At 41.0% G+C, this 24,404-nt stretch overlaps 1 protein-coding gene across 2 annotated transcripts in view; it reads left to right on the forward strand.

Annotated features, from left to right (window-relative positions):
- Positions 1 to 478: 478 nt before the first annotated feature.
- Positions 479 to 24,404, forward strand: part of LOC143930670 (alpha-2-macroglobulin-like) — a 106,143-nt gene continuing 82,217 nt past the window's right edge. Inside the window, exons 1-7 of one of the 2 annotated variants that reach the window (XM_077455181.1) lie at positions 479 to 497; positions 859 to 977; positions 11,531 to 11,711; positions 17,810 to 17,966; positions 18,705 to 18,757; positions 19,111 to 19,131; positions 22,470 to 22,638. In XM_077455181.1, the coding sequence (XP_077311307.1) occupies positions 895 to 977; positions 11,531 to 11,711; positions 17,810 to 17,966; positions 18,705 to 18,757; positions 19,111 to 19,131; positions 22,470 to 22,638 (664 nt within the window). In that variant the 5' untranslated portion in view covers positions 479 to 497; positions 859 to 894. Of the gene's footprint in view, positions 498 to 691; positions 978 to 11,530; positions 11,712 to 17,809; positions 17,967 to 18,704; positions 18,758 to 19,110; positions 19,132 to 22,469; positions 22,639 to 24,404 lie in introns of those variants that run through there. The other variant, XM_077455180.1, reaches the window with a different exon arrangement.

Raw genomic sequence — 24,404 nt, forward strand, 5'->3', positions numbered from 1 at the left:
TGTGTACGGGGCATAAGAGTACCTGGATTTTTCACCTAACCCTCTGATCCTACAACAGAAACTTTAAGCGGATCTGTCGTCAGTCTCTGAAGTTTCTGGGCCATCTACCACGGGAAACCCCTAGACACGAGGAACGAGCGAGAGAAGGTAGCGGTAAGCCCATTAAAACCAGCAGCTCCTTCGGGGGTCAGTGCTACAAATGTTTGATTTTTTTTTTTTTTAATGAGACTTTACAATCACTTTAAAATAGGAAAAAAACTCTGAAAAAAGAAAGCATGAAAAGTTTGAAAATCAGTAGTCTCTTAATAATCCCACTAAGTCTAAAGATTAAGCCATGGCCTTAGGAACTGACCAGTGAATGACGAGATTGCACAACCTGTATTGTTGCACTGCACAGGAAGAGAAGGTTTCTCTCTCTGATTTTCTGTAATGCCCTGGGAAAGGAGGGGGTCTGTAATACACACCGGAGACCTTTGTGTCCCCTGTTTCTGTGCCAGGTAAATAGAGGACCTCTTTGCCAGATTGAAATTTAAAACGGTTTCTCATGGGTTTTCTTTTTAAAATGTCACATCAGGTTTAGACCCCACTGTGACAGCAGCAGGCATTCACTATTCATTGTATTTCCCAACACAATTCAGATTTCCTTTTGTGTAGGTGGGCAGGAGGTTATACAAACTAAGCAAAGGGACTTAATTCCAAAAACTGTTCTGTAAATAGATATAAGGCAAGGCAAACACACTGCATCGTTTACAGAGAAGCCTTGTGCAAGGGTCGGTGTTTGTGTAGAGTTTGTAACTCTTGTGTGATTGCCAGAGGGGTTGTACACAGATGGAGCTTTATAAAGCCTTGTCTTTGCAGTGCTCTTCCTCCTGACCAACATATCTGGGCTGCAAAATGTGCAGAATGTGGAGCTCTATGCTGGGACTGTGCCTGCTTCTTACCGTCTTCCATGGAGGAGAACTGAGCAACCCTGACCCGTAAGAAATTCCTTTTTTACCGTATTACAAATAATAAGTATGATTATTTACTGCTTTTTATATTATACTAAATAGCAATTACAATATTATTAATGATTAAAATAATAATTGTTGTTTTTAAATGATTATTGTGGTTATTAACGGCTATTATTATAAGCAAAAATATTGTTTTCTACTCTAGTGTTACATATTCAACTATTAATAGGAGTAGAATAACAGAACAATTATACATTCTATTATTTTTATTACTGTTAATAATGAATAATTACTATTGTTATTATATTAATGTCTTTGGTTTTATTATATATTTTATATTCCTATTATACTGTACTTTCTATTTAAATATATACTATATGCAATGGGGTGGATTTACTTAAACTGGAGAGTGCAAAATCTGATGCAGCTGTGCATGGTAGCCAATCAGCTTCTAACTTTACCTTGTTCAGTTAAGCTGTGACAAAAACCTTCTTTTTATTTAAATGTTACTACTATTCGCATGACAGGAGAGTGTGACTGGCGCTCAATGCAGCCGATTCACAGCCGTGGTCGGCTGCGGAGCAACTTGCACAGGGGTCGTGTGTGTCTTTGGCTCCGTTTCAGATCTGAATTCAGGCAAAGATTCGGACCTGATTCGTCCCTGAAACAGAGAACAGGGACGCACTGGACCCCTGCTGTGAGCCACAAGTGATGTTAGTGTGAGCCTAATTGTCTTTTATATTGTTAAAGTCTGGTTTACTAGATTGTTGCATTTTTAGTAAAATAACAAATATCAATTAACTTAATTTTTTGTTTATTAGAGTTTATACATTGTGTTTGTTTATTTATATATTTTTGTTGCTATTATTGTTGTTAATATTATGCTGGATGCTGAGTAATGTTAAATGGCACAGTTATTGCTAGTTGTTAAAAGAATGTAATTGTAACTACTTTGATATTATTTGTGCTTTTGTCATTTGGACAATAATGATTTTTTTTTTTACTGCATTTGTAAAAACTAGATTATTTAATAATTATATTTGAAAAAAAAATAACAGTTATTAAAATAATTATTAGTTCATTCTTTGTATTAATATTATCAGTAATTGTAGCAGTAGTTTTAATGCTAAAATATTGGTATTATTAAAGGCACTGATTAACAGTTGTAATAATATTTGTATTATTACAACCTTATTATTATTACTATGTCATTGCTAAACTACATGTTCGGACCACAAAAGTCGCTTTCGGACAGATTGTTCGATAATCTGATTGTTAGTATGCAGCTTTCGACAGCCGATCACGACAGTCCGTCCAACCAAATCCGAAGGGACAAACAGGAAAACTTTGGTCGGATGAAAGCCCATCGTACGACAATCGTGTAGTCAGTACAGAATGTGTCCGATAAAAGTCGTTCGACAAACACCACGCATGATCGGAAACACGAAACGAAACCAGAAGGACACACAGGTCACACGTATTTGGCATCATTTAAAATACGTAGCTACGCACAACGGAAGAATTTTCCAGAATCGTACGACAAAAATCTTACACACATTTTTGCACTGTTGTATTCGATCTTAGTTGTATGCAACAAAATGTGAACGATCTGTCTTACGATAATTGGAACGTGTGTACAGGGCATAATACTTATATTTGGGGAAATTATTATAAAACAAATATATTTTATTTACAAATGTTTTCAAGTTGTGGGATTAGGTCAGTCTGTAATTTGTCTTACTAGCTATATCAAATAATAAACCTACATTTATATAAATATATATAAAAAACAAAAAAAGAGGAGCGTGGTTTGGCTCTGAATCCCGATGGCCGCCTGATCCCCAAGCTATGGTCTACAGAGGGATATTCTTTAGCTTTTCCGAACCATCCTCATCAGTCAACATTGGGAAAACACTGGGGGACACATCTTCACCCAGATCCCGCTCGCCCAGAGGCACCGCCTCGCAGATAAGCCAACGCATTCTGGAAATCTTCCGGACCCTGCCACACGAGTCCACAGCTTCATCTCAGGCCTACACAGGTGCCAAACGATCCTCTAGCCTCAGCCCCTCAGACAGGAATCGCCCACAATCTTCAGCCAAGAGGGGGTGGCAGTGGCTGCCATGGATAGACTCATGTAATGCATGAATCTATCTATTGGTGATAGAGGGGGGTGGCTGGAGACAGGAAGCGGCACCCGTGCGCTGTTATGGATGCACCGCCACTGATGAGGACACCTGGGGTCCCTAAGGGATTCCCTTCATTTGCAGGGATTTCCTCTTGCTTCCTGTTTTGCTTATGGTACAGGAAGTGAATTGAAATCTCCCCTTTGGGATACAGATGGTAAAAAATAAACGGACAGGAGTTATGACCCTCCTGTACTGTCCAGAATGAAAAAAAATAATAATTTGCCTATAGTTCTACTAATACTGATATTAAAATATATTACACAGTATATTGTACCAAACACCAGGCGTAATTGCAGATAAGAAATATATGGACATTTGAATATGATTAATAAATATGTGGCAGCAATGCGATAACCCTGTTTACCAACAACAAAACCTTCCTCCAACAGCCACCTCCCCCTCTGTACAACAATCAATACACCCCTCCAGTAACCACAATGACCCCTTCTTCCTGGGCTTAACAGCCACAATATACTTCCCTCCTTCGCTTGCCATGCACACCTTACTGCAATCAAAATATAGTCCTCCAGAAACCAGAATATACACCGTCTAGCACCCACAATTTTTTTACTCTGCACTGTATACCTCTCCAAAAACCACAATATAGCCCATCAGCAGCCATGTACAGTATCTCTGCCCTATAACTACAGTATCTTCCTCCAGCAGCTACAATATATTCTATCCAACAGCAACACTTCTCTCTACTGGGAGTACAGCTTTCCCTTCCAGCAGTCACAAAGAACCCGTTCCAAATGCCTTGGACCTCTCCTTGCCTTCCCTATAGTACGTGCAGGCAATAGCATCATGAAAGTGGATCTGAAAGTGGAAGGGACAGAACAACTGAGTTTGAGCTTTGTCAACCAAATGAAGAGCTGACCAAAGATACTTCACTACACTATCTAGCTTTGCCTCAGAACAAAGGTATTGGAACCGGCCTCTAAGCAGTCATTATGGCTTGTGTGGCCCATTGCTTGAATGATAGGCTAAGCAGTAATGCTTAAAGCCCAATTGAAGTCACCAAAAGCAGATGCAGTTTTGTAGTGTGTTTTAACATGACTGTGCAGGCCAGTAGACACCAGGGTTTCACCACACTCTCCAGTGCACTCCTTGAACTAACAGACCTGGCCAGAGATACACTTTTCACTGCATTACAAGTCTGCAAGAAGACACTAATGAGGGGGTGTGCCCATCACACACCCATGCTAGCATAAAGCACTAGAGCAGGAGACCAAAAAGCACATTACCACTAAAGCCCCATACACACTATCAGATTGTCTGCTGATTTTTTCCATCAGATTTACCAAAACCATATAATATGAGGTCAAACCTTAGGGGTTTCAATGTGTATGCAATCAGGCAGGCCCTTGTATTACATGGTTTTGGTAAACCTGAAGGAAAAAATCAGCATACAATCTGATAGTGTGTATGGGGCTTTAGAGAAATAAGGTATTGTAAGGCATTTACAAGTGAAAATGGGTTGGAAAAAAAGCACAATCACAAGGAAAAAAACTCCAAAGTGTGGAGAATGAACAAGAGAAAAAGTGATATAAAAAGTTCTAGGAGAGATTCTTCTGTGTTTAGTATTTAGGTTTAACCACCTCATTACAGGGCACTTTCACCCCCTTCCTGCCCAGGCCATTTTTGAGCTTTCAGCGCTGTTGTACTTTGAATGGCAATTACGCGGTCATGCAACTCTGTACCCAAATTAATTGTTAATTATTTTCTTCACACAAACAGAGCTTTCTTTTGGTGATATTTAATCACTGCTGGGTTTTTTATTTTTTACAAAGTTTTTATTTTCTTAGTTTCTGTCAAATTTTGTAAATAATATTTTTTCTCCACTGATGTGTACTGAGGAGGCGGCACTGATATGCTGCATGATGGGCACTGTTGAGGTGGCACTTATTGGCACTGAGGTGGCACAGATGAGGAGGCACTATTATGCCACACTGATAAGCACTGATAGGCGGCACTGGTGGGCACTGATAGGCGGCACGGGTGGGCATTAATATGTGGCACGGGTGGGCACTAATAGGCAGCATGGATAAGCAGCACTGATGGGCACTACTGATGGGCACTTATGGGAATTGATGGGCAGCACTGATGGGCACTAAAAGGCAGCACTGTCTGGCACCAGTAATGGGCACCGATTTGTGTCACTGATTTGTGTCACTGATGGGCACTCATGGTTATTGACTGGTGCCACTTCTGGGGCTTTACTGTAATCAGGGCACTGATGATCAGTGCCCTGATTACATGCCCTGTTCTCCCCTGCGAGGAGATGCTGCTGATCGACTCTCCTTGAAGCACACTTTGTCAGTGTGAGGCAATTACTGGCACTTACTGCATTTACATGTGACCGGCTGTGATTGGACACAGTCAATCACATGGTCAAAGAGCCACATTAGCGGCTCTTTACAGAGACCGGGGTCGCGCCATGTCCCAGCAACACGGTGCTGCCGCAATTGCTGTGCTGCTCACCCCTTCAGCATGGCTATTCGGGTGTGCCGTCATATGAGGTCACTACCCAGAACACGAGCCGCACCATCCCTCCGTCATTTGACAATGGGCGGGCGGCAAGTGGTTAAGTCATATGGCAAATCCACTTTGCACTGCAAGTGCACTTGGAAGTGCAGTCGCTCTAAATCTAAGGGGTAGATCTGAAATGAGTGGAAGCTCTGCTGATTTTATCATCCAATCATGTGCAAGATAAAATGCTTATTTTCCTTGCATGCCCCCCTCAGATCTACAGTGGCTTTACTTCCAAGTGCACGTTGCCGTCAGTAAATAACCCCCATAGAGTTGTAAGTCAAAAAAGTAATATATAGCTGTAGGGGTAGGCGGGTGGTACCTCCTGCATGTTCTCCTCCTCATTTAGTGCCAAGTGAAAGTCATATCGGAAGCCTACCCCGGGGTATGTTCTCTGGGCTACGCTAAGCACTTAAAACAGGTCACTACCTTTCACACGGGATACCTTTACTTAAACACACGAATGAACTCTCTCAATGTAATTATACACCACCATGGTCACTGATGCATTTAGGAAGGGACAAGCAGTGCCAATGCCCTCTTCACCTGTGCAGCGTTGTACTACTACCTCACTCCCAGTGGCGGTATGAAGACCTGCCATGCACCTAGTGCTGACTCTATGCGTGCACTTCACTTAACTCTTCCTCTTTCATACCTGTGTACAGGTTGGGGCTTCTGTGGTGCTGATCTGCTCCCATTGATATGAGAGAGAGACAGACCTGCTCACAGAGAGAGTGACGACAACAACTCCTCCTGTTAGAAGCTATCCCACCTGTCACATGTACATGCTTAGGACAGACTGCTGGACAGACCTTTGTTACCCTTGGTAACCACTGTATCTTCACACTGTGTTAACTCTTGTACTGTTATCTTCATACCCTAATCTGCTTAGTGACCCAAGCTGTAGACTATGTGTGCTCATTACTTGCATTATACTCCTTAAGTAACTTCAGACCAGGAAAAGGCAAAGTTTTAAAAGCTTTACTGAAACACTTGGTCATTTCAAATAACATTAGCAACAGTCTTTACCTAACATTCCTAGTCCCTAACTCGCTTGTGGCTGTCCCAGTGTATCTTCACAGGAAAGAGTCCATCTTTGGTAAAGTCCATGGTGATTTAATGTTTTGCTGATAAAATAGAAAATGTGCTATATCAGATGTGGATGTTTAATGATTTGGATCCTATCTTTTGCGACTGTGAATGTCTAACATTTGCAAATATTAAAAAACAAAATAAAGTGCAAATAAAGGCTTCAATGATAAGCTAAATACGTACCAAATTCAGTCACTATGTGATGCACAAACCCTATAAAATAAATAATTATATAACCTTCCCTAGATGAGCAAAATCCTCCTTCATTTGTGTCTCATGTGCTCCCCCTCCCAGACACTGCAGCTCACAGTGGGAGGGTTTCATCAACAGAGACCATCCTGAAGCATTTCCCAGCCTCCAGCAACTCCTATAGCATGTTTATACACACACACACCAATCCCTCTAGATTTTATAGAATGTTTGTTGACCATCTCCTGTAGTATGTCTGCAGTCTGACAGTTTTCTGTAGCAGTATTCATCCATTATGATTTGTAGCCCTTGTGGCAATGTCAGTGGTCTCATTGAGGCCCCCTACATCAAGAAAGTTGACTACAACTGGCCAACTGGCTTGGGAATCGGCAGTGACAATGCTAATAGCCATGCCCCCTGTAACATGCAAGCATAGCCTACATGAGTGTGACAACTCTGCTCTGAATTCAGGAGTAGTGCAGTATTGTTGTCACCACATCTAGCTGCATTAGGTGGACTTTATTGACAGGCTCAAAGGGTATTTGTAGGTGTTTGAAGGGGGACTAAGAGAAAACTGTAGGTTCAGATGTATTTAATTTTCACTTTTAGTCCATTATATCCAACAGGCAGAGACAATAGATCGTCCTAGAGGTGTAGATGGGGGGCTCTTATGTAAAAAGGGACCTCTAAAAGTAACCAATGGTGAAAATCACTACGTTTTCAGAGGAAAAAAAAGAGTGTCATGCCAAAAATTTTAAATCCAGAAACAGTCTAACACATTTCAGGTAAGGCCATATACAGTACACTATATTGTCAAAAGTATTGGAACACCTGCCTTTACATGCACATTTAATGGCGTCACATATATCGGTTTCTAATACTTGTTAGTCAGCTCTTTATACTTATGCCATTTGTTGATAAACACCTATGTAAAAGAACTTTAAAGGCATCCTAGTCTTAGTTGGTAGGGATCAATATTGAGTTGGCCCACCTTTTGCAGTTATAACAGATTAAATTCCTCTGGGAAGGCTGTCCACAAGGTTTAGGAGTGTGAAGTCTAATTTAGACAATTGTAACCAAACCAAACTGCAGTTAAGGCATAACTTTAACTTTAAAAACTACATAGCGCATGCTCTTCCGGAGCCGCCGCTACACATGGAAAGTAAAAGAAAATTCCAAATCTTGGTTTGACACCAGAACAGAAAAAAAGCAAAACAGTTTTTCCTTTAGTTCCTCTGTAAATAATAAATAACGTAGGGATCCTGTTTTATGCAGTAGTGATCTTAACCAAAAAGAAAATTTGTAGCTGCGCTAACAGTAATTATCCCCCACTAACAAAAACTATAATTAATATATAAATTATCCCAATGATCTAAACATCAATATAGTGAATGAAATTATTAAATTGATAATAAAATCAATAATAAGAATTGTTCCCAATGAATTGACGTTAATCAATATATACAAAGACAATCATTTGTGAAAACAATCTTAATCATAAATACTAATAATAAATATGCAGACAAAAATTTAAATAAAGAATATAAATAAATAAATCGTGAAAAAATGTCCCAAAACCAAAGTGAATAAATGCAAAATAATAGTTCATTCAATAATTATGGCAAAACGTATAATCTTCCATCACCAAAACATGTTTAAACACAGCTAAGAATGCACGCTTACCAGAGGCAAGCATTTAATCACTCACTCAATGTATACAGCAAGGTCTCCAAGGTAGATCTCAAATTCCCATTCAAACTTAGACTGGAATCACACTCGGAAAGGCTCGCACATATGAACAGATGGTCTCTCAAAAGACATAAGCAGAGGGATTTCGCATAGTGTAAATCTGGTATACAGCTTTATTCCAAATAAAAGTAAATATACTCACAAACAGCAATGATAAAAAACACAGCGTATATGCCGGCAAGCGAGTACCCTTTCGCTCAGGTTCTATGTGACTGCGTCAGCACGTTCTAGCCACACAGTAGTGATCTTAGCCTGAATTTAGTGTTGCTGGGTTGTTATCAGCCTGGGCATGGATTGATAGTTCTGTTTTCTTCAGGTTTTCCATAAGTTCTGCATTATCGTTTGCATCTAACTGTCCCTGGCAATAATGCAATAGCCAATAACCTGAGTTATGAAACTTGAAATCTCCTTGAATCACTAGAATCACTAGAAGATTTATTGCCAGTGGTACATGCTAGGGAAGGGTGCACATATTTGGGATTGACCTTGGAAAAGTGAGACTTTGCTGTTAAAGAATGTCCATGAGATCTGTGTGGAAGCTTCCAGGGGACATTCCAGGAAATTCTGGTGGCTCATCCAAGGAGTATCTGCTGAATAGAAGTTGCTCTACAGTTTGATAGGCACAGAGTGCCAGTGTTATGCTCAGGAGTGAAGCTTGGAGACCAGTAGAGAGACTCCTACCGATCAGCAGGATAGGTATACAAGCAGGTCACTCTGGCAGATGATGCAGGCTCACCCAAGGTGTGGGGTATAAGTACTAACCAGTATTCACCAGTGCTTCAGATGGTGGAGATGGGTTTTGCTTCTTATTTGTGTCAGGTTGGGGTCCTTAGGCCCACCCCACCAGAACGTGAGCAAGCCGGGGTCCAGTAGCAGATATAGCAGGTAGGGAACAAGCAAAAGCGTGGTCAGTAAACAAGCCAAAGGTTGGTAACAAGTGGTAGCGAAGGTATGGATGGCAGCAGCAGTGACAAGAGCAAGATATTGGCTGTCAAGAAAACAATAATCTTGCAAACAGGAAGTGCAAAGGCATGGCTTTAATAGGAAGTTCATGGAGGAGAAAAGGTTCAAGGTTCAAGTAAAACAAGACACAAGGCAAGGTTGTCTTAAGAGATCAAAAATGGGAGCTATCTCAGTTGGTTCAGCAAGAAGTCCTGGGTTCAGATCCAGGTCCTGACAGCCAGTCTGGTTTAAAGGTCATTTTATTGAATTGACTGTGAATTACAGAATTCTGCGATTTAGATTTTTTGAGGCTTCCTGTGTCCTAAACCCTCTCACCCTGAAATTATTGGTCTTTTAATAAACCCTGTTAAAGCGTCTTAAAGTGACTGGCATCCAATTACTTCTACCCCACAAAGAGTCAAGGAATCTGTCCTAAGGTGAAATGCTAGTCCACCAAGCCACCTGGGAGTCTCTAACTGCCTTAAGAAGTTAAGGGAGTCTTACAATAATAATTACTGAGCTAAACTGCTGTCAGTCAGTACCACTGTGTGGGCAACTGCTTCCTGCCCCCTAGCACACAATGGCAGAGGATGGAATTCAGCTCCCGTGCAGCGGATATTGCATTCTAACTCAATGCTGGCTATTAACCACTTTAGCCCCTGAAGGATTTACCCCCTTCCTGACCAGAGCACTTTTTGCAATTCGGCACTGCGTGGCTTTAACTGACAATCGTGTGACTTTGTACCCAAACAAAATTGATGTCCTTTTTTTCCTCCACAAATAGAGCTTTCTTTTGGTGGTATTTGATCGCCTCTGTTTTTTTTTTTTTGCGCTATAAACAAAAAAAAACGTCAATTTTGAAAAAAAAGCAATATTTTTTACTTTTTGCTATAATAAATATCCCCCAAAAATATATAAAAAAATATTTTTTTCCTCAGTTTAGGCAGATATATATTATTCTACATATTTCTGGTGAAAAAAAAAATCAAAAAAAAATCACAATAAGCGTATATTGATTGGTTTATGCAAAATGTATAGCGTCTACAAAATAGGGGATAGATTTATAGCATTTTTATCATAATTTTTTTGGATTATTAATGGTGGCGATCTGCAGTTTTTATCGGGACTGCGACATTATGGCGGACACAGTGGACACTTTTGACACTATTTTGGGACCATTGTCATTTTTACAGCGATCAGTGCTATAAAAATGCATTGATTACTGTATAAATTACACTGGCAGTGAAGGGGTTAACCACTAGGGGGCAGTGAAGGGGTTAAGTGTGTCCTAGGGAGTGATTCTGTGGGGGGGAGGGGTTACAGGGATCACTGCTCTCAATGACAAAGAGCAGTGATCTCTGTCCTGTCACTAGGCAAAAAGCATCTCCCCGTTCTACCTCTCCATGACACGATCGCGGGCACCATAGAGTCCGTGGGACCCGCGCTCATGGTCACAGAGAACGCAGCGCCCGCAGCACCATTCCTTAAAGGGGACGTACCTGTATGCCCTCTTGCTCACTAATGCCATTCTGCCAATGTAAATCTGCGTGTGCTGGTTGGCAAGCAGTTAATATTAATATTTAGAATATGTACTACCAGAATCTTGAGATTTTTTTTTGGTATTGTATATATGTAAATCTACATGCAACTGGCTATTTTTTTTTTTATATCTAGAATTAAGACTTTTTTTCAGCATGAACATGCACTAATTCCTGCTATTTCCACCCATTTTTCACACCACTTCAAAATAAATGTTTTTCATTTTTCATGCTGGCCAGATATAGGGATTATCTGTTTGTTAAAATGTGCCATAACTTTAATTGATAGTTTTGCTTGTGCCCTTGTTTACGTTTTATTCAGAATCATATTAAATTGTTCATTTTACAGGCAATATATGCTGTTGGTGCCAACTGTATTAAATGCAGGAAAGGAACAAACATTCTGCTTGCAGCTGTCCCACCTTAATGAGTCTATTAATGTGAAGGTGTCCCTGGAGGGACATCACAACACAACACTGCTGGAGAAACATGTCACAGAGCCAGAAGAGGATAGTTGCTTCTCATTCCAAGTAAGAAATTGTCGGCTATTGGTAAAATATCATTAAATTCTCCGTCTTTCATAAGCTGGTCCACTGATTATCATACTGATTATTACTGGTTCAGAGGCTTATCATGAAATTATGTATACAGATTAATTACCTCAATAGTGGGGTTTTAAAGGCAATATAAGAACATTTTCATGTATATAAAAAGTTAATTATTTATTGATAAAAAAAAAAAAGATAAATTGTTCAGTTTATACAAACAATCCATGCAATAAATATAAAATTTTTACATGTAATAGACCATAGGAGAGTGGAAATGTACAACTACAAATCAATAAAGAGGCACAGGATAAATCATGACTCTGCAAGGTAAGTAGTTGAAAAATTCCAACGCGTTTCGAATAGTGCATATATAAACTTTTCATCAGGGAAGCCACTCTTTGAAAACACAAAATATGAAATAAATACAAAAATCAAACAAACATATTTGTTTAAGCATATGGATATATATATAAATAGGCATGTGTAAAAACACCCTTACAAAAATACTCACATATCCACCTATTGATCCAAGATATGGACATTCCCCGCCCCGGGCAAAAAATGACTCAGCAAGGTAATAGTCACTTTCACCGCAAAATGGGTCCCAAGAGTAAAAAAACTCTACAAGGATGTATAAATGTGCTCCACCACATGCAATTCACCACCCCCCAGATAGAAACACATATCTGGGCAGGAAGGGGTGTAAGGGACCTAAAAATATATGGTTAATTTGGTAAAAGATCAATCATATATAAGGACAGGTGAGTCTGTTTAGACGCACACATATGCATGACCAAAAGATGAAAAAAACATGAGAAATTCAGACAGAGAAAACAAAGAAAAAAAACATTTACCGTATTTGCCGGCGTATAAGACGACCTTTTACACTTAAAAAAACTGAGCAAAAAGGAGGGGTCGTCTTATACGCCGGGTCCGCTGCTGGGATGCCTTCTGGCTGTCCGGTAATACTGTATGTAGCTTCGGCTACATACAGTATATACAGTACCACTGAACCAATCCCAGTGAGCGATGTATTCAAATGAATACAGAGCCTGCTCGGATTGGAGCAGCAATCTCTGCCAATCCGAGCAGGCTACACACAGTAGCCTGCTCCGATTGGCTTTGAGAGTGAGGCGCGGGCTGATGATGTAACAGCCTCCGCCAATCCCAGCAGGCTTTGTATTCATTAATAGAATACATTGCTCGCCGTGATTGGCTCCAGCACCAGAAGGAAGAAGGAAATGGCTCCAGCAAGAACGAAGAAGAAGAGGGATATGAAGCGTCGGATGCCTCGGAATCGGGGGTCGTCTTAAACGGTGAGTACGGGCAAAACATTTTAACTGTGCAGGTTTTTAGGGGGTCGTCTTATATGCCGGGTCGTCTTATACGCCGGCAAATACGGTACAAGGGAAATCGAAGGAAAAGGTAAGTGAACCAACAATGTACTAGCTTAAAGTGATAGGGAGAAAACCCAGAACTTAAGGGCTTTCAGTAACGTTGACTGCTGAAGCCAAATTCAAGATGATGTGTTTTAATATACAAGCCTATGGTTTTAGCCATAGGCAGGGAGAACAACTTTGTATAGTGCATGGTATACATTCAAATATATTGTTCTAACTAAAGCTGGGAGCCTGACTACATTTATACACTCTAAAAGGGGGTGGAGGTCTTGTGAGTCTCTTTGAAGGATTAATCAAGTTGTAATTGTATTTATATTCACAAAGGGATGGTCACTTCGCACCTAGGTGTCACTTCCAGATTCTCTGGGAAAATGCCCCTTCCTAGCTGGAGGTGTGAATGGCATTTGGACACTATCAAGACATCTATACAAACACATACTGACCATTTGAAACAAATACACTTGCTTAATCAGAATACATGTTTTTGATAATCATGACAAAATTGTTTATAAATAAATGGCGATTCCATTTACCCGCTCATTTGGAACCTATTTAGAAAATAAAAAATGAACCTTTACAACTCCTTTAAGGCATAGAATGCATTAAGGTAAAAAAACCTTCTGACTTTACAACCACTTTAAACATTTTATGCATTAAGGTGAAAAACCTTCTGTAGTTCAGCAACCCCCCAGGGCCCCCATTTTACTTACCTGAAACCGATCTTTCCAGTGATGGGAACGAGCCCAGCCGCTCTCTTGGGCTCCCGCTGCTATCAATCAAATCCAGTGATATGGAAGCTGGGGGGGGGGCGGGGCTGAGTCATGCTGTCTGTGTCAATGGACACAGCAGCAGGACTCGGGAGAGTGCCCACACGGGTGCCCCTTTGGTATGTAGGTCTCCGAGGGGAGCACTCGATGCGGGGAGGAGCCAGGAGTGTCGCTGGGGGACCCCAGAAGAGGAGGATCAGGGCCACTCTGTGCAAAACCCTTGCACAAAGGAGGTAAGTATAACATGTTTATTATTTAAAAAAACAAACAAACAAAAAAACAAACCTTTATAACCCCCTTTAAAGCTAGGACCTTCTAGTTCCTAGTAACCGGTTTCAGTCTTTTATATGCCAACAGTCAGAATGGCATTCATTTGATAGCTGCATGTAAACAGGTAAAAGTTGCTGCCATCATCCAATCCAATTCCAACTGCAGGGAAAACAAAACTGACATCTTTGTTACTGCTTGTGAGCAACATCTTTACATGCGCTTCCTGCAAATTTGTGTTGATAAATTTTAAAATGACAAATGTAACATTGTCATTCCACAGATCCTTAATAATATGTGCCAAAAAAAATAAGCCAAGTTGATTTTTCCAATCTCCTTTGGAAAGTTCTAGTTGCCCAGCTCTCACACTTATTGAATGGCTTCAGAAAATTGTAAGTCACTGGCTGACCCAAATAACATGTGCAGCAATGTGAGGTCAGAATGTCTGATCTACATAGTTGTACCAAGTCAACGTGATTGAATTACTAAAGTCAAATTCACTTTGTAGGGGATTTTTTGCCAGAGCTTTGTAAATGAGGTAAAGCACTGCTGATTTTGATCATCCAATCATGTGCAGGCAAAAATGTTGTTTGATTTTTATTTTCCCTGCACGTGATTGGGTATTCTTTGCAAAGTGAAACAACATTCACTAAGCTTTATGGCAACCTATTTATATCAGCACGTTTCCTTTACATAACTCATGTAACAGATGATATGTTTTTTTTTGTTTTTTTTTAATCAAATAATTTAAATTTTTATAGTTATACAAACAAAAACTATATCAACTAAATTACTATATATCAAAACTGATCAAATATGAAAAAAAACAAAAAAAAAACACACAAAACAAGTTAAAAAAAAGAAACAAAACATAGACGAAACAAACCTTGCACCTCTTGTATTAAAGTGACTTTCTCATATAATAGCCAAAACATAATAGGAGCATGAATACAATTTACTCATCCAATTAAGCTCCCCTGATATCAGTCATCAGACTATGGTAGCTTCTCTGCAGTTTCAGCCTATCTTTCTTTCACATACTGTATATCTTTCTTTTCTCCTCATCTACTCCACTTCATTCTGCCTCAGCTCCTTACTCCCATCTACCCCCATTACTTTTACTCCTCTCTACTTGATAAACCATCATAATGTTCTTTACTAGGTTCTATCCACCATGACCATATTTTACCAAACGTTTGAGGTGTATTTCTATGCTTATACGTTAGTTTTTCTCTTTTAAGTATATAGTTACGTTTCTTAACCCATTGTTTATGTGTTGGAGGATCAGCAGATGTCCATTTTTGTAGGATGACTTTGCGTGCTAAATAGAACGATCTTGTCCACATAGTGTACATCTCTACAGGTAATGCTCCATCAGGTATTATTCCCAATAGCGCAAATCTGGGCATCCTTGTTATCTCAATAAGACATAGTATGTTTAAGGTTGTGAATATTTTTTTCCCCAGTAGCGATGGAGCTTCGGACATCACCCAAGCATGTGGATAAGAGAACCATTAAATAAAGAGCATTGCGGACATAATAATGTTGTGTTTTTTCTCCAAGAATGTTTTTGTGGGGGGTGTAATGAACCCTATGTATAATAAAAAGCTGAGATATCCTTTGGGAGGGTGAGAGGGATATCTTGGGAAGTGTTTCCAGGGCTTGTATCCAATCCACCTCATCTAGATCTTCTATCTCATCTTGCCACTGGACAAAACTATTTTTATGTTTTTCAGTGTTTTCCATTATTTGTTGGTTGGAATAACGATGATATATTTTTAGATGACAATTCTCTTTGTGTTAATGCACTTGGCCAACTATAATAAATGCTAATGTGTAAAGATCAGTGACCCACAACAACCATAAGTGACCCACAACAACCATAATCTGAATACAATAAACTGAAATCAGTTTTTGAAGCCTGTGTTTGTTCTTACAGGCCCAAACTGGGCCAATGGTAGTTATGTGAATAAACTCTACAATTGTCAAATCCAGTGAGAAGGATAGTGCTCATGAAATTTTCAATCATTTAAATCACTGAGATAAATGAGGAATATTGTTTTGGTCAGTTTTAGGTGGAATTGACCTTCATGCTGGGTTCACACTTGTACAACAAACGCTCCAACTTTGGGAGCTCATGTCGCATGACGTATAAAAATCAACGTTCCCCTATGAGAGCCATGTTAACTGGTCCGACACAAGTCGGGCCGACTTTGAAAATGCTCCCTGCACTACTTTGGTCCTACTTCAGCCCATTGAATATCATTGAAGTCGCATCAAAGTAGGATCCTTGTCCTAATCATCCAACTTGTGACATCCAACATGGTGATTACAGGAGCTGTAAAAGGAATTGATGTCACTCTAGGATTGTTTTGATTGGTCAAAGGACAAGTCGTACTATCTCAAAGTCGGAGCAAAATCTTATCTTGTTCATTCAAGTCGGCTGGAATTAGGAGCGAAGTAGGATTGATGTAGGACAGATGTAGCAGGACAAAGTAGGATGACAGTAGTACCAGGGCTCAAAATTTCAAGTCCTGAGCTACTAGCCAGGCCTCAAGGGTTACTCACCACCAGTTGCCCCACCCAAACCCTACCCTGCCCTGCCCCTAATTCCACCCCTAAACACGACCTCATAAATTATATCATGAAATTACCCTTAAATGTTTTATGCAAAATTAAGCAACTTTATCCATGCTCATCAATGCAGCCTCGCCCGTGTCCACCAATGCAGTCTCACCCTTGTCCACCAATGCAGTCTCACCCTTGTCAACCAATGCAGTCTCACCCTTGTCAACCAATGCAGTCTCACCCTTGTCAACCAATGCAGTCTCACCCTTTTCCACCAATGCAGTCTCACCCTTTTCCACCAATGCAGTCTCACCCTTGTCCACCAATGCAGTCTTACCCTTGTCCACCAATGCAGCCTCACCCGTGTCCACCAATGCAGCCTCACCCGTGTCCACCAATGTAGCCTCACCCGTGTCCACCAATGCAGCCTCACACTTGTCCACCAATGCAGCCTCACACTTGTCCACCAATGCAGCCTCACACTTGTCCACCAATGCAGCCTCACACTTGTCCATCATGAAGGGGAGCAGAGGAGAAGAGCATTGCTGGCCGGAAGATATGAGCGCCGAGGGACATTACTGGAACAGCTTTGATTTAAATTGCCGTGTGTTCCCACCACTCAGCGTCCTGTACATCCCCGCCCCCCTGGCCAGGGAACTTTGATACATATCACTCGTCCCGTGTTGGACGGGTGATCTGTCTATCAAATTCCCCGGGACCAGGGGGCGGGACTGTGTGTGAAAGCGAGTGCAGGGAACACACAGCAATTGAAATCAAAGCCGCTAGTGATGTTCCCTGTGCTCTCATCATCCAGCCGACTCTATCCTCTCTCTTCCCCTCCGCGAACGCTGGGAAAAGGACTCGCCGGCTGCCAGTGCTCGCCCCCCCCTCGCTCCCAGAAAGCCCTTCCTTGCCAGCCCTCAAAATTCACTTGCAAAATGTGAGCAGGCGAGTGTAAATTTTGAGGGCTGGTAGTACAGTTATGTCGTACCAGTGTGAACACAGCCTCAGTCATCACTTGTACCTTTTCACCAACTGATTCTATCAATGTTGAGTTTCTTGTTTTGTGTCCCTTTAGACACCAAAGGTGGAGAGCCCACAACTGGCATTCATCACACTCGATGCTGTCGGTGATTTTTTGCACTTTAAGTCAAAGAGAAGTGTGCTCATCAGGAACCCATATAACTTGGCATTCATCCAGACTGACAAACCCATCTATAAACCTGGACAGAAAGGTAAACTGCTAGAATAATTCACTGAGAGTGGAACAGGGATAAAGCACTACAGTTCTATGCTAATGCCTGGTACACACGATCAGAAAATCAGATAACAAAAATAGTTTTCAAAGCGACCGTAGCGATACTATGATTGTTAGTACACAGCTATCGAGTGCCAATCACACACAACATTTCATCCAACAATATCCAAAGGGACAAGCACGAAAAATTATCAGATAATAGCAAAGCAAACAATTTTTATTTATTCAGTACAGTATTTGTCCGAAGAAAATCAGAAGACCAAGACCACGCATTCTTGGAATCGAAAAAATACAACACATTACATCACTTCTGAAGTTGTATTCTGTCGTATGAGAATTTTTGTAACTTTAGTAACTTCTTCATTCTTGATATGAGACTAGCATGCAACAAAAAACGATTTGTTCGATATTCTCTTAGAGTGTACAAGGTTTAAGACCTCTCTTTACCATACCATACATTACTGGACATGATCAACTGTTTTACCAGCTAAAATAAGAATATGAAAGCGACAGTACAATTACATGCTTAAGTCTCTTGATACCATGCTATTGTGTAGTATATATGATACATTACCCTACATAATTAGAGAAGCTCAAGCAATGCATATAACATGTATTTACACTATTAGTTAAAATGCACATTGAAATGTTGCACTCTCTTTAGTGTTCTCTATATATGTGTATATAAAACAGAATCTGTTTCCCTCATTTGTAGTTCAGTTCCGTGTTGCCACCATGGATGAGACATTTCATAGCACCAATGAAAAGGTATGTTGAATATTTAAACATGCTTAAAAAAAAAGCTATTAACCATAAGACACAAATCACGTTGCACAAAGCAATGTGTCTATAGTATTCTAGGATACCCTGAAAGAGCTAAATCATATTGTGCAAAAAAGGATGAAAAGTTTTTTTTCTTTCATTATTATTATATAGAAAAATTATAGTAATGTATGATGGGCGGGGTAATAGAAAACTAAATTCAATTTGAATTTAGCTCTGTTTTAACTTGAATCATAAAACTATACCTTTAAAATACTTTAATGGTAGAAATTAACTTGTAAGCTGCATTATTTTTATATTTTTTTTAACTCCTGATCTTTTTCCATTTCTTTTTTTAGTTTCCCGTAATTTATGTTGAGGTAAGAATTTTGTGTTTTTGTAAGGCTTACATGTACTTAAGGGCTGCTTCCAATATGGGAGGACAGCAGTGAATTGGTAAAAAGCTAAAGGCTTTTCATGTAACTTGCTGCAATGAGATGAGCAGTGATCATGGCTGCTTATCATTTACAAAGAGGTTAGACACTTTGCAAGTACAGTAGATAACGCAAAAAGTTTATGCTTTTTTTCCAAGTTTTTCTAGATCTACAACAATCATACATTCTAAATTATTACTGGACACATTTAATATAATCAATGAGCTGATATGGAGCCACTATTCATTTATTAACACTATCTTACTTTTTTCTGTGCTGTCCATCCTATTTCTTCTTTAATATGTTTCTTTTGATCTTTTGCAATTGGACTTTGATTTCAGAAATATCAAACATAGCACAAGTAATTTTTAATAGGGTTGTAGGGAGCAAAAATGTGGAAGCATTGATCTGTAAAGGGGCTATAATATCAGTAATCTCTAGCAGTTTCATGTAATGTATCCAGTTTATGACTGTCTACCGAAGTACAATATTTATCTGCGTATAACACGGGCCGGCGTGTAACACGCACCCCAAGTTTAGGAGGGAATTTTAAGGAAAAAAAACTTTTAGGTGTGAAGTTTAAGGCCCATCAATTCAACCTTATCGGTGTCCATTGCCCTACTGTCTAGTGCAGCCTTGCCCCAGTGCAGCCTTGTCAGTGCAGCCTTGCCCCAGTGCAGCCTTGCCCCAGTGCAGCCTTGTCAGTACAGCCTTGCCCCCAGTGCAGCCTTGCTCCCAGTGTCCATCGCTTGGATGAATTTAAAATTGGCGCCACCGAGACTCGCCGAGAATGCAGGGACTGGGCGGAGCCGAGATACACATAGCCAAGTGTACTCGGATCTTCTCGGCTCTGCTCAGTCACGCCCACTGACTGTGAGCAGAGCCGAGTACACTCGTCTATGTGTATCTCGGCGGTGATTGTTCCGCTCTGCTCACAGTCAGCGGAGATGGACGGGGATCGGTAGGGATCGCCGTATAACACGCACCCACAATTTTCCCCTGATTTTAAGGGGAAAAAGTGTGTGTTATATGCCAAAAAATACGGTATGTCCCAAGTCTCTAACAACTTCTTCATAATGTTCGCAGTCTCTGACCATCTCTTACAAAACATCTATAGGCATTGATCATCTATCATCTATCATTGTACATCTGCACTTTAAATAGCGTTACATCCAATGAATATTTTAAGCAGTCCATGGGTGATGTCAGGTGACACACTTGAGGTCCCCTGTATCAAAAAGTTGACCACCAGTGATGTAGTGGGACAGTTGCGTTCAGTGGTACAGACCCAGGCAAAGGTCACTAATTACAATACTTGTACAAATAGCACACTTCTTCCTACCTACATAAGCTTAATGTATACACACACGCACCCCACCCGACTTACTTAAAATGAGAAAGAGGGCACCTTTTAGTACACAGTATGTTGGCAAAGGACACAGAGGGGTTGATTTACTAAAACTGGAGAGTGCAAAATCTGGTTCAACTTTGCATGGTAGCCAATCAGCTTCTAACTTCAACTTGTTCAATTAAGCGCTGACAAAAAACCTGGAAGCTGACTGGTTTCTATGCAGAGCTGCACCAGATTGTGCACTCTCCAGTTTATTAAATCAACCCCCAAAGTCTTTGATTGGTTAAACCCACAAGTGTTTTTTCGCCACTACTTTTCCTTTATACTGGCTTCGATTAGAGGAAATATTTAGTGTAGAATAGTACTTTTGGTAATTAAATAGTTAAATATTGAATGCAGTGGCGGTGCATCCATAAGGGCACACGAGCTCCGCCCCCTCTCTCCAGCCACCCTCTCTATGACCAATGTATAGATTCATGTGTAGTGGCCATAACCCTTTGTAGGGCGGCCTTAACTTATTGGGCTTACCGGTCACCTCCGTTTGGCTTGTTCTTCCACATCTAGGGGTTCCCAGGGTTGATACCCAACAACTTGACTTCTGACACAAATAAAGTAATTTTGAAAGGTTTTATTTTGCAGTAATAACGTCCAATAACACCGTCTTTCATGGGAACAGAGGGCACGGGTGAAGAACTCAGGCACCTTGAACTGCAGGTCTAGCAAAGTCTCTAATTCAACCCAGAGAGTAGCCACTCGCAGCTGGGTACTTCAAGGCTGAACAGATCTCTAGCCAGACATCATGGCAGTCAGCACATTGATTCAAAACTTGAAGCAATTCTATGAACGTGTACAATCTGTAACTAAGGGTGAATGGGAACCTTTTTCCTCACTACCTGGAATGTTCTCTATCTCCTCAATGGTACTGGAAAAGTGTGAATTTGTCAATGTCCTTCCCAACTCAGTAACCAGGCACTTCTCAGGATGCCACTTGTCGGCCCTCCGCCGAAGAGTCCTCCCCCCGTCACTTCCACAAGCTGTTAGGTTCCGAGACTTGGGAATAGACGGATCCCTACCCCAGACCAGGCAGGTCTATTGGGGGCATCTAACAGGAACATGGTGCGGGATGTCGAACACCCTGTGACCGGGACCCCTCACGGGGCTACCCCTGTCCTGGAACAAGAACAGGCCACACAGGCCTCACAAACTCCTCTCTAGCCATGTGACCCACACCTCTTAAGTACCTGTGAGCGCCATGCTTGGTGCTCGCAGTACACCCAGCTGTGTTAGAAAAGCGAATGAATATTCGCTGTCCTAACACTAAACTCTCCACCAATCAGGTGCATGGGTCTGTTACCCGCCATATGATTGGTTGAAATGACAGGCGCTGCGATTGGATGCCTGACGGGAGGAGAATAATGGAGGACACGGCTTGTAGAACACCGCTCAACGCCGTCACCCGCTGCCCCACCGAAACAGTGTAAGTGCCAGATAGACGGCGAGTGGGCAGGGGGGTCACAGTGGCGGTATTGGATGGCACAGTGAGTGAGTTAACAATAAATGTTTTTTTTTATCAGACTGTTTGCGCCCCTCTCCCCAAAAATTTTAAGCACTATTTAAACAATAGACCAAAAAGAAGGACAAATGATCAAATGATCAGGAATTAGGAACAAGAGTGTTTTAGGGACAATTGGGAGGTATGACATATATGGGACTGCCAAGTATTCAGCAACAAATCTCTTATTAGATTTACTGGGGAAGTACAATTTTATTTTGTGATATTTTTAGGTTGTAACAATAAACATTAAAACAATTTTTAGTACATATACAGTATTTGTGTAGGATTCAGAGTTAAGCATGATGGACATGATAGGATTTAACATAGAGTACATTAGATGCAAATATAGAAGGTATCTAATCTAGTGTGTCCTCTCAGGATCCTCAGGGAAACCGCATCTTTCAGTGGGTGAATGTGGAGACAAACAGAGGAATTGCGCAAGAATCCTTCCTCCTTACCTCTGAGCCAAGGCTGGGAACATATAAAATGGTTGCACAAAGGGAAAAGGGTTCCAAGATTCAACATTACTTTACTGTGGAAGAATATGGTAAGTTCTTAATTTATGACACACACATTCTCTTTTAAAATATCATATTGGATTGTAGAGCTATATTTTAAATGTGTTTATTCATATGCTAGACATGGGAGGTTGTTAAAAAGGCAGAACGTTTGGAAGGTGGTTGTAAAGTTGAAACAAATAGGAAATAATATACTAAAAGAAAAAAGGTTGCTTTTGAAGTTTTATTTGAGTTTAAATTGTTCGTAAATGCTTTAAAAAAATAAAATAAATATGTTATACTTACCTGCTCTGTGCAATGGTTTTGATAAAGTGGCCCCGATCCTCTTCTTCTAGGGTCCTCCACTGGCACATCTGGCTCCTCCTCGTCTCTGACTGCCCCCATAGGAAACTGCTTTCTATGGGGCACTTGTGTCGGCTCAATCCTGAGCCAGGCTGCGGCATCTGTTGACACACACATTGCGGCTTGGCCATGCCCCATGTCCCCTCCTCACTGGGTTTGATTGACAGCAGCAGGAGCTAATTGTTCCCCCTGCTGCCTCCTAGTCCTGTAAAGAGAGAGAGAACAGCGCTGCTGCTCTTGGCCAAAGCACTGGATTGAGCTCAGTAAAGGTACTTTCAAACTGGGCCGGTGCCAGCGTTAGCGGTTTTATGTTATAGCTGCACTTTTCGGCGCTGCTAGAGGCCGATGAAAGGGTTAAAATGCCCGTGTTGCAGCGCTGCTGAAGCGTTTTTCAGGCGCTTTGGCAGCACTGCCCATTCATGTCAATGGGCATGTCGATTTGGGAGCGGTGTATAACCATTCCTGCCCCAAAGATGCTGCTTGCAAGACTTATTTTCCCATTGTGCAAGTGCACCACCCCAGTGTAAAAGCACTTGGGCTATCCCACTGGGGAGGCATGAGAGGTGCTTTTCAGGCGCTATTTTTAGTGCCAAAATGCCTGAAAAGTGCCCAGTGTGAAAGGGGTCCAAGTATTTGGAGGTGGGGGCTGGGGAGGAGGTGATCAGAAAAGGTTTTTTAATTTAATACAGAAAATGCATTAAGGTAAAAAAACCTTAAGGCTACTTTCACACTTGGGGGGGGGCGCTGGCAGTAAAGCGGCGCTATTTATAGCGCCACTTTACCATCATTTTTGCAGCGTTATTCGGTTGCTAGTGGGACAGTTTTAACCCTCAAAAAAAAAAGGGTTAAAACTGCCCGCATAGCGCCACTATGCCAGCGGTTTAGCGTCACTGCCCCATTGTTTTCAATGGTAAGGGGCACTTTAGGAGCGGTGAATACACGGTGAATACACTGTCCTGCAAGCGCAGCAATCCAGTGAGAAAGCACTCGGGCTTTCACACTGGAGACATAGGAGAGGCTCTTTACAGACGCTATTTTTAGCGCTGTGGCGCCTATAAATCGGCTCAATGTGAAAGTAGCCTAAGCCTTTGCAACCACATTCAATTGTGTCTTCTTATTGTGTCTGCTTTTACATTTCTGGCTCCTTTGTGAACCTTAAAACATGGATCTGTAGTCACAGGGTCAGCATGTCCTGTATGTAAAGTCAGCAATTAATGGAAAGCCAAATGTCTAATGACCTATTGCTCTTTGTGATTTATTCATCTTTCAAATGGCCAGTTGAAAACATTCCTATTCATGTCAGAAAAGCAACTGACATAAAATAGCAGCTGTGTGTGCAGAGACTTAAACACTAGTTAAAAGACCAGTTTGCTGCCATTCATGCAATGATTGTGGCATACATACCATACGTGTGTAGCACCACCCCGGAACAGCCACTGGATACAACGTCTCT

Source organism: Lithobates pipiens, unplaced genomic scaffold, assembly GCF_037356315.1.
Source record: "Lithobates pipiens isolate NorthernLeopardFrog02 unplaced genomic scaffold, aLitPip1_a1.2 Scaffold_25, whole genome shotgun sequence".
NCBI classification, from domain to species: Eukaryota; Metazoa; Chordata; class Amphibia; order Anura; family Ranidae; genus Lithobates; species Lithobates pipiens.